This window comes from Hibiscus syriacus, unplaced genomic scaffold (assembly GCF_006381635.1).
Source record: "Hibiscus syriacus cultivar Baekdansim isolate YM2019G1 unplaced genomic scaffold, ASM638163v2 tig00111156_pilon, whole genome shotgun sequence".
Taxonomy (NCBI): Eukaryota; Viridiplantae; Streptophyta; class Magnoliopsida; order Malvales; family Malvaceae; genus Hibiscus; species Hibiscus syriacus.
In genome coordinates this window covers 386,175-397,988 of record NW_024063003.1, presented here as the reverse complement: position 1 = coordinate 397,988, position 11,814 = coordinate 386,175, and the positions used below count along the sequence as shown (strand labels likewise).

Here is an 11,814-nt window from a genome sequence, read left to right as displayed (position 1 = left end):
ATTTTTCTTATATGTAGATGAAGTGGACAAGTCTCTGGTGATTGGAAAAATGGAAGATTCAACTACATCCAAGGATTCAAAAAAACATTGATATTATTGATGTTGATTTTATTTAGACTTATTGAGACTTATTGGTGTTATTTATTTTAAACTTATTGAGATTTAATGGTGTTATGATGTTATTTATTTTAGACTTATTGAGACTTAATAGTGTTATGATGTTATTTAAAGGTGTAGCAAGTTAGAATATTATTTTTTATTGCATTTAAAACATTTAAAATTATTATTATTTAACGGCCGCGAGTAAGTCCGTTTAGCCCAGGGTTAAATGGACGGGCCACGGCCTTAAAATTCAAGACCGTTTATGATTGCAGGCTTTTTAAACCGCTCTGTTTAAGTCCACACCGTCAAAACTCTACAAATGAACTTATTAATAGAATGAACATGTATTTATTTCAAATATATATATATATATATATATATATGTAACGGATGCATAAGTGCAATGTACATTATATATACATGTATCATAACATTCAGAGGTGGAGGGCCCTTGGGGCTCGAGGGGGGCCCGACCCCTGCTCCAATTTTATGTTTTTTTACCCTAGTACTAATATAATTGTAAGAGCCGACAAAAGTTTTATAAATAAAATAAAATATTAAAATCTTTCATAGAAAAACTTTGAGTTAATCACCCTTCCATCGACTAAAGCTCTTCAAATATTGCAAAACCAAATTAATCACAGTTTTTTCTTTCACAATGATACAAATAGCATTTAAACAATACTTCTTCTGAACCCCAATGAAGCATAACCAAATTCAAAAGAACTTTAGTAAAAGAAATATCAATAAACTTACACATGTACAATGTTTTATTAATAAACTCACCGGCATATACTGTTTATCAGAGGGCATAGTCGGATGCTGCCGGTATATAAATTGACATTAATAATAAATTTAAAACAAAACGACAACAAAGCGAAGCAATTATTTACTATATAAATGTCAAACAATGATTTCTAAGAACCACCTAGTAAAGACGAATCTTAGGACAACCCAAAGCTATCATATGTTCCTATGTTATCAGAAATAAAAGAATCAATATTCCAACCTATATTAATTATTAAATTGAATTAAATTCAATGATTAATTATACGTATACATTTAATGTATTATGATGTATAATTTTTATATATTAATAATAATAATATTATTAAATATAAATTTAATAATTTAGTATTAACATTATATAATAATTATTATATGATTAATTAGTCGTACGTAAAAATATATAGTTTTAACATTATCCTTAATCATGTTTATAGTTAATATCAATTCAAGCAAAGATGTGATTTTTTTAAATTTCACACAAATGTGATAGGAAGTTGCAAACTAATGATCATTATGCATCCATAATCATTGAAATTGTAAAAAGCTTTATCTTGTATGGATTAAAAATATGCTCATGTTTTTTGTTTGTTTTATAATTGAATTCTCAGGTAGAAAATATTGAACTTTTTGTTTTCTAAACTCGGGTTGTAGAATCTGATATAATTATTAAAATATTTTATTTTTGAACTATTTTTATTTTGGAACATTGTTTGGACTGCAATTAAGTTATTTCTTATTTTCATTTCTAGTTTATTTTTTATTTTATTTTTAAAACTAAAATGGGTCGGTCTCCAGACAAAGACAAACAGAAATCCGTTTGTTCCATCCTATTCCATTGCCATATCTATGTGCAACAGCTAGGTCCAAAAAGATATTATTTAAGAAATATTTTCTATTTTTATATAATTCAATAAAATTATATAATTTAATGTAAATAAAATTTCAACTCTTTGATATTTAATAAAAATATTTTTTAGAAGTAGATTTTAATAATGAATCAAGGTGTGATTAGAGGGATGGGCATAGGACTCAAACCTGACGGGTTCCGACCCAACCCGACTCGATTGGATCATTTTTTAAATTTCGGGTTCGGGTCATGTCATGTTTTTAAAGGTGATGTTCAGGTTTGGTTGGATTCGGGTTTAGGGTGAAAAATATCCGGCCTGACCCGACCTGGGAAAAAATATAATTATATTATATATTTAGGAATAATTACAATAATACCCCTCTATATATTTTTTTCAATTAAATCACAATTTTTATTGAATAAAAATAATAATTTTTGGATTTTCTCTCAAAACTTAGGTCGAATTCTAGTCGGGTGGAGGATATACTTTTCAGATCAGGTTACATTGGGTGAAAGATATAAAAATTTCAGGTGGAATCGGGTTATTCAAACCCGACCATGCGCATCCCCAGGTGTGATTTCCTTTCGGCGTATAAATGACACAGTGATAACATATCAAATATTGATTAACAATTAATAATATAATCAACATATATAGTGGTAGGCGAACGAGTATTGATATAAATGGTTAGGATTCATGAACTTGAGAGCTTGTAAGGCCAAGTTCGAATTCTACCACCGTCACTCTTGTAGGCAATCTGTAAATCCTAATTGAGTCTTAGGTATGCCATGACCTTAAACTGGAGGAACCACCCTGATCCAAACTTATTTATATATATATATATATATATATATATATATATATAGTGGGTATGTACTCAACTGGAATTTGAATTTTTTATTTTAGTTGTTTATTTTATTGAAAATATTCACCCTATAATTTTATTCGTCGCATATAATTTTTTTATGTTATTATTATATATGTATCTATCCTAAAATATACTTTTATTTATCCGTTATTGAATATAAATGTTTGATATAATGATCAGATACTTTTATTATTAAAAAACTTAAATTTAAATATTTGATATAACATTCAATATAAAGATAATTCAGTTTCCACGTGCTAGGAGGGCTAGAATTATCATTTATTAATGAAAAAATATTTTTAACGGAAATTTAAGTATAAAGATATGTCAACTCATTAATCGATTTTAATAATAATAATGAATGTTGGTTATCTTATAAGTTTTAAATTTTAGTATTTATGTTTATAGATATGTATAATAATAAAAATATTCTAAATAAATATTATCTTATAGTATTTTATACTATTAAAAAATATAGATATACATAAATACAAATAACTTTTTAATTTATTAATATAATACTATTAATTGACGGGCCAAGTTGGATAAAAACTAAACCTGAACAATGAGAATAATATATAGTTTGGGCCTGGGCCTGATGAATAGAAAATATTCTCATCTTGGGTGAATACACTGTTTCAAAATTTTGAGAGCTCAAGACATACAGAATTGATTCAGCGAATGACACACTATCTTATTATAGAAAGATGAATTTATAAAATTTTAAAAATTGAATTTATAAAATTTTAGATATAAAAATAAATTATAAATACAAATTTAAATTATATGAAAATTTAATTTTTTAGGAAACAACTATTCAGTAGTTCCTTCGGGACATCCATGAGTTGTACATTCCTCTCCTGCACTGTTAGAGTTGAACACAAAAAGGGAATAATTTTATGAGCAGATGCTTAAAAAAACACTTGAAAGAATCAGGAGCAAAACCTTAGTTGGAGACAACCATTTTTGTGTCAAACTGATTGCTTCAAGTCATTTATGAAAGAATTAGATGACCCTATTCCCATATGTAATGGAATAAAGAGGAGGTAGGATAGTAGGCTGCCCCAACACCAGGTTGAGAGAAGTTTCCGTGGGAGACCTCCGGCAGTCACAATTATGATTTATGAAAGAGAGCAAAAAAAAACATAAAATTACAAATTAATGACCCAACTCTTCCAGTTTCGTTTGAGTGACAAAAATAATGGAAATGAAGCTTCATATAAAGAAAAGATGGTGGTGGTGGTGGTGGTTGGGTGTTTTGGGGGGGGTAATTGAGAGGAGAAAGGAAGAGGGGTGAAGTGATAGCCTTTCATGGGTCCATTTATAGCCAAAGATTTCTGATTAAGACAACTCTGTTCATTTTCTTCTCTTAAGAGATTTATTTCATACAAATTCAAGATATTACAAGATAATATTTATTCGAAGATTTTCAATAATGTAATAATAAACGTTAATATATACTTACAATTTTTATATTTGGACTGAAAACCTCTAAAAAAAAATCATTCCTTAATTACTAAAATTACTTATTTGATGCTTTTTCCACTAAAAGTTAATTCACCTTATATTATCCAGTTGGATGTCAACTTCGATTTTAGCACTCTAACCTTATATTATTTTCTTTATAATTTTGAAAATTTTATGTGTAGGTGTTTCAGCAGCCTGGCTTTTCTTTCTTCTTTATTTGTCCGTTTGGCTGTAAATCGAATTAAGATAGGCAGATTGGCTGATACTTTTTCATAAGGACAAATTTGCTATATTTGTTTGAGAGCTAAGCAAAGACGATTTCTTTTATGTTTTCTTTTTGGGTACTACACCAAATGTCACCTAATTAGGGGTTTAATAACAATAGGGATGTAAAATCGGGTAATCGTTCAGGTTTCAGTCGGATCCTATCAGTTCGGGTAAAATCGGATACAGATAAAGTCAGGTAAATTTGAGGCTTCGACTCGGATTAGGTCGGGTCCAGGTCATTTTCAGGTTGATTTGACACCAGGTACAGTTCGGGTTACTTTTAGTTCGGATCAATGCCAGTTCAAGTCCGGAGCAGTTAAAAAAGCAGGTTAATTCAGGTTCGGATTGACTTCAGGCGGATCACGTTCTGATCGGGTCACATCATTGGCAGATAAAATTCAGGTCGGATCTCTATCAGATACAGATTGAGTTCAAATCGGATTAATTTTTATTTTTGAATTAATTATTTTCGTCTTTCGCGAACGTTAAATTGTAATTTGTAATTGTATATGATTTAGAGTAAATTACTAAGAATATAAATAATCATGGTTCAATTTTATGAAAAATACAAATTTAAGAATTAAATTGAACAATATGAAATTACAAATTAAAATTTAAATAAATTAAACAACACACATTGATGAGGGATCAAATCGAAATAATTTTAAATTGTGAGGTTGAAATTAATACAAAAAGTACTAAATTATACACAAAAAGTCATGGACCAATTAAAAAATATAAATAAGTAATAAGTATGGGTTAATTTCAGATGCAAATATAATTTGGAGGACTAGATTGATCAAATATGAAATTACAAATAAAAATTTAAATAAATTAAACAACACACATTGATGAGGGATCAAATCGAAATAATTTTAAATTGTGAGGTTTAAATTAATACAAAAAGTACTAAATTATACCCATTTAAAAAGTTATGGGCCAATTAAAAAATAGAAATAAGTAATAAGTATGGGTTAATTTCATATGCAAATATAATTTGAAGGACTAAATTGAACAAATATGAAATTACAAATAAAAATTTAAATAAATTAAGCAACACACATTGATGAGGGATCAAATCAAAATAATTTTAAATTGTGAGGTTTAAATTAATGCAAAAAAGTACTAAATTATACCATTTAAAAAGTTATGGGCCAATTAAAAAATAGAAATAAGTAATAAGTATGGGTCAATTTCAGATGCAAATATAATTTTAAGGACTAAATTATTGTTGCAGGATACTTGCTGAATTGATGCAATGATGCTTGCTGAATTGGTACATTGATGCTTGTCGGTTGTTGTTGTCTATTACTCACTGATGCCTTGTAAATTATTGTTGTTGGTCTTACTTAAATCAATTTTTGAACTTTATAAATTCTTATCTAAATAGTTACTCATGTAGAATTATGTTGGTGACATTTTGACTTTTAAAGCTAGAAAGTTGCCTATAATTAAACATGTTGACAACATTTAGGTATAATGGCTTGATGATTATATTTCTGGTACTATAGTTAGGCTTTTAGCCTTGGAAAATTTTAGCTATAAGATCTGAGATCATTTATTCTAATATAAATTTATTTTGTTTAGTTGATTTTATTATAATTTTAGTGTTTTCAAGTGTAATAAAATTAACTTTATTTATAATTTTTTTGTTTTAGTATTTGTAATGTTATTCAAGTTTTAAATCTTTACTAAGTTCATCATTTCAACTAATATATTTTTATTTTAAAATTTCAAGTTAAGTTATAATTAAATTGTTAATCAATTTTAACATTAAAATTAAATTAGATTTATGAATATTTTAACTCAATTTATATAATTTAATAAAATCATGTTCAATAAGATAATATTTAAATTTAACTTAGTGATTATAAATAAAATTTAAAATATAAGAATTATAAATAATATAAATAATTAGAATTAATATAAAAATCAAATTTAAAATATAAAAATTATAATTAATATAAAAAAACTAAATTTTAAAAAGTAATTATATTAATTTAATTATCATAAGTTTATTACAAATTTAAAATAACATAATTATATTAATTGTAACTTATTACTTATAAGTCTAGACAATATCAAATCACTTTAACAACATGTCAGATCATTTACAGGTTGAGTCAATTACATGTCAAGTTCATACTAAGTCAGGTTGAAAACAGATCGGGTAATACTAGTTATTTACCAGGTCAATCTCGGGTTCGGGTTCATATCAGTCGGATGCAGTTCCAGTTCGGGTATCATATTTTTGGTTTAATTCGGGTTTAGGTCGGGTTCAGATCTACAATTTACAGGTCCAACTCGGGTTCAGGTCAACACCAGTTCCAACTCAAGTTGGTTTCGGATTGCCACAACCCAGGTCAAAAACAGTTTTGACTCGAGTCGGTTTCAGTCAATTTTACAGATCGAGTCAACTTTTTACACCCCTAAATAACAAGCACAAATCTTTTCCCTTAAAAGTTACAAACATGTCATCAATTAAAATATTGGTAGAAACATGTCATCACTTAAATATTAGTACAAACATGTCGTTAAAACTAGAACGATATTCTAATGTGATATGACTATTGTCAGGGACAAACTCAATATTATATGCTATGAGACAAATATAAAAAAAATTAGGGGAGATAATTTATAAAATTTTACAAATTTATAAAATTTTAAGAGAAAAATATATTATTAATTGAAAATATAAAGAAAGATATAAAATATTTAATAATTTAAAATTTTAACGATTTTTTCATGAACCAAGTGCCATTTCAGTGTTTAACGCTTTCCCACTTTGAAATTGATTATTTTTCTTTATATTACTTTCACCTATAATACTTAAAATTTAGTCAAATAAATTTTTGGATAAACTACTTGTTTGGTCACCCACCTATTCTTGCATTTTAGTTTTTCTCATCCAACTTTTTTCATCAAATTACACCTAATGTTAGGTTTCATTTTTTTTTTTTTTATTTTGATCTCCCGTTGTTATATTTAAATGTCGATAAAAAGAAAATGGTAATGTGATATAATTTAATAATAGTTTAGCCCTCAAAACTTGCACATTCTATCAAATTGGTTCTAGTTCAAAATAATTCAATATATTTCAAATATTAAAATTTAATAATTCTTTAATAATTAATAATATAGCAACAATCAATTAGTCTAATTGGATGAGATATTAAATCTCTTAAACAAATATCAAAAGTTAAAAAAGTATGCAGGAAAGGTAGAAGAAATCCTAAGAACTGAAATGGAAAAGTGAGAACTATATTTTTAACTTACATGTGTTAGTTCAGTAAACTATGTAGCACGGGTACAACAATTCAGTGTCATACGAAGTACGTCCCGAGATGGGTACGTGATGCATACAACTTGGGTATGTACCGGGGATATCCCATGATTAAAGAGTACGATTGGAATTAATTGGGTACATCAGAGAGATTTCTAAGAACGCATCGGGGACAACATTTGATCTTTACATGCATGCTCAAGATTTTTTTGGATTTAAATTATATATATATAATCTTTTAAATAATTTAAGATTCATCATTTATTTTATTTTTAGAATGATATGTTAAAATCAATAAATCTTACATGCAGAACCAATTGACACATAAGGATCTTGATAGGGTAATTAAATCAACCAAATCAAACTCATGACATAATTATTAAGAATTACAGTAAAGAAATGAAAACCTACTTTATGATTCCATTATGATAGTTGAATATCCTAAAAGCAAGAAATAATAAATGTTATCCAATCCCAATGCTGTATAATCCTTAATTCGCCTTGTGATGATATCAAAATTAATTTGATTCTTGATGAAAGAATCAGAACCCCAAAACAAAGAGTGTTATTGTTTTCTTTTTTAAGAGAAAAATAAAGAGGCTTGAGAAAAAAAACTATCTGCTACGTGAGATTTTAAAAAACTGATTTCACTATTCTTTTTAAATCACAAAATAATCGAAAAACCATAATAACGGAAAAGCCCCTATACTTTTTCAGTTACACGTAACACCCCTAAAACTTATATTTTCACGGTATAAGGTGGAGGGATATACATCCGATAATTGCCTCCTCAATACTACACTAATCATCACCGCGTGTACAACAACAACACTTATCAATTACTTAAATTATATGAATCAATATTATAAATCAAAATTTCTAACATTCTCCCACTTGATTCATATATGACTAGTATATAACATATTAACATAATTTGAGCTCACTTAAATAATGTAATATACAAGTCACAACTTCGTAAGAATTAAATCGACAGAATCATGGCGGTCACGGGCCTAAAAAAGTCCCAATTCCTTCCAAGTATTATAGGTCAATCCAATTCAAACAGACACAATTTAATAAGACAGTCACCCGAAAATATCTTATCTGACAATATCTTAAAATAAGATCCAACATCTATAATCATAACAAAATATGCATAACTGAAATATTATTCATAGATAAACGAAATCCAAACAAACAACGATATCTAGAGTATCAAACAAACATAAATGTGCAAGACATATATTCATATATGTATGACTAATCATCCGCTATACAAGGGCTTCACGACTACTCCCATTTCACTAACATGGTCAATGAATGTCTTAGGAACTAGTCATTTAGTCAATGAATCCACAATCATAACATTGGTGCCAATGTGCACTATTTGGATCTCAACAATTGCGAAATGGAGCAATAGTGTTATGGCACACCATGTGTCCGCTCCTTCAAAGAACATTGGCGGTAGACACCGTTGGATATCTGACTCATAATAACTAATCCAATTAAATTGTCAAAAGTATTATGTTAGTATAATTAAGCAATTAATATTACAACTTCAAAGTTAATGCAAAAAATATGAAAATTTACCGCATGTGTATCAACGATATCAATTCTCATCTGAATATCTATTTTGGTTGCACCCGATAACTTTGTATTGATTATTCGGTGTTTCCATATAAAAAAATTAAGTTATTTATTGTCATTTTCAAAATATTTAAATATATTATAAAATATAAAAACTTTAAATATATTAATTTACCTTGCGGCGAGAGGAAACCCCATAGAAACTGATGTAATAGGCGTCATAAACTGGAGATGATACCATGCCCATGATTGGAGCAAAACTAAATAACCTGCTACATCCGTTTTTTTCCTCTAACGACTACGGTCGCCTTACATAGTTCACAATACAAAACGCCAAAATTGTAGAACCACAACTATATTGGCGACATACAGCGAAATCTTCCATTATCGGAAGATATTGGGTGTGCACCAAATTGCCCGATTTATCCGGTAGCAAAATCCCTCCAATCAACGTCAAAAGATATGCTCGAGCTGCATATATCACCTCTTGCTCCGTTGATTGTTCAGCTACTCTAAATTCTCTTTCCAACCACGTCATTCGTACCCGCAACCCATCAATGACATCGGTTGGAGCATCTTTTCCCAATAAATTTGAAATAAGAACATTTACCTTATAAGTGTTGCAAAACACCAATGGCATACCATTAATCGGAACATCAAGTTGATATGCGGCATCTTCCAAAGTTATCGTCACTTCACCACAAGGTAAATGAAACGTATGCGTTTCAGGCCTCCAACGCTCAATTAACGCAGACATCAGTGTCGGCATCACCTTAAATCCGCGAAGAAATGTCGCTCCATATAATCTTGATTGTGAAAGAGATATCACCAGCCGCTCATGTGGCTCTTCATTAGTCATTCCTTGACGACGAATGGTTCGTTCTTCTCGCTACAATTTGAAATTAAATTATTTAATACAATTACATAAATAAATATTATTAATACTATAATTTTGTCAAAACTAAAATGAAATAAAACAAATTAAACTTACCGTTGTCAACTCAATCAACGAAATATGAACTTCATCAAGACGTAACATTTCTTCTCATTAGGCTATTTCAACACAAATTCTTCAACGCAAAAGTTTTTGCTCTCAGTAGAATGTTTGATTACAGGTGAAAATCAATCCAACCTAAACATCTATTTATACTACTCTACCCAACGACTGGTTTTTTTCAAACTGAAAATAGCCGTTGGAACTTGTCACACTGGCGTGATGAGTTCTATTGATTTTTTTAAAAAAAAATCGATCGTTGAATAACGGTCAATCCAACTTTCAAAAAATCTAATTATACCTGTTGGAACCTGTCACGATGGCGTGACGAGTTCCATAGCCATTACAATATTATTTTTTTAATTTTCTTTTAAAAAAATTCGAAATTAAAAAAAAAGTAGTGGGACTCGTCACGCCAGAGTGATGAGTCCCTTAAAAATATTTTTTTATCCCGGATGTGGAGCCCACCTGACACGATTGGGGCTCACCTGACCCAACTGGGGCCCACCCGACCCAACTGGGACCCACCTGACCGGACTGCTCAATTTATCATAGATCCAAATGAGATGTTTGGGTGCCCTAATGAACCAAATTATTTTCCCGGTACCGTAATGGGCCAATTTGGCCTTAAAAGGCAGTATCGGTTAGTCATCAGCCCAATTTGATGACGCAGAAACGTCCACGTTGCTAGTAAGTAGCAACCGCAGATGAAGTTTTCTCATACTGAGTGAACAAAGAACACATAAGACTTCCCTTTCAGTTTTTTTTCCCAATGATTGACACTTCAGTTTCTACCGAGATTTAGTTTATAATGTTGAAAAAAATTAGAATAACATTGGTGGTGGAACTAAAAATATTTTTTAGAATATATGTTAATTAAAATTAGTTTCAAATAGAGTTCTCACTTCTTCTTTTGGGTTTTTAGGATTTCTCCCTTCGGTTTTAAATGCCATCGGTGGCGGAATTAATTTTTTTTCCCCAGAAATCCAAAAAACCCAAAGGGAGAAGTGAGAACTCTATTTAGTTTATAATGTTAATTAAACGGAATCAAGATTTTAACTCAATGGGGGCAAAGTACAATTAATAATAAAAATGGGGTGCAAAATGAAAATAAATCAATAATTAAAGACCTAAATAGGAAATTGCCCCAATATTCTTTAATGGTAAAAAAATTGCCCCCTGCCCCTGATTTCTTCCAGCTCTTATGCATATTTACTGGACTTTTGGTTTTGTTTAAAAGATTTAATGTATCATCTCAGTAGACCAATCTATTGTTAGTAAATTATTAATTATTAAATTTAAACATTAGAAATTTATTGAATTATTTTTTAATTAAGTCCAATTTGATGGAACGTGTATGTTTTGAGTACTAAAACTATCATTAAACTATACTACATCAACATTTTCATTAAATTAATGATCAAATATAACGAAGGAAGATCAAAATAGAAATGAAACCTAACATTAGGATAATTTTTAGAGAGAAAAATCGGATGATCAAAACAAAAAATGTAATTTCAAAGTGAGAAATGGTTAAACATTAAGGTGACGTTTGGTTCACCAAAATATCATTATTAGGGTAATCGTTTTTGGATTTGTAATTTCACGT

The 11,814-nt window shown here is 29.0% G+C and overlaps 1 protein-coding gene across 1 annotated transcript; it reads right to left on the bottom strand.

The window, feature by feature from the left end:
• Positions 1-9,509: 9,509 nt before the first annotated feature.
• On the bottom strand, positions 9,510-10,250 carry LOC120154980 (protein MAINTENANCE OF MERISTEMS-like). The gene is made up of 2 exons (XM_039166578.1): positions 10,203-10,250; positions 9,510-10,100 (listed from the first exon to the last, which is right to left on the bottom strand). Exons 1-2 carry the CDS (start codon positions 10,248-10,250, stop codon positions 9,510-9,512), a joined length of 639 nt encoding a protein of 212 aa, XP_039022509.1.
• Between the last annotated feature and the right edge of the window lie 1,564 nt (positions 10,251-11,814).

Coding starts and splice junctions, on each gene's coding strand:
- LOC120154980 (XM_039166578.1), bottom strand. CDS start 10,250: ATGTTACGTCTTGATGAAGTTCATATTTCGTTGATTGAGTTGACAACG. Junction 10,101..10,202: donor CGTTGATTGAGTTGACAACG/GTAAGTTTAATT, acceptor TTCAAATTGTAG/CGAGAAGAACGAACCATTCG.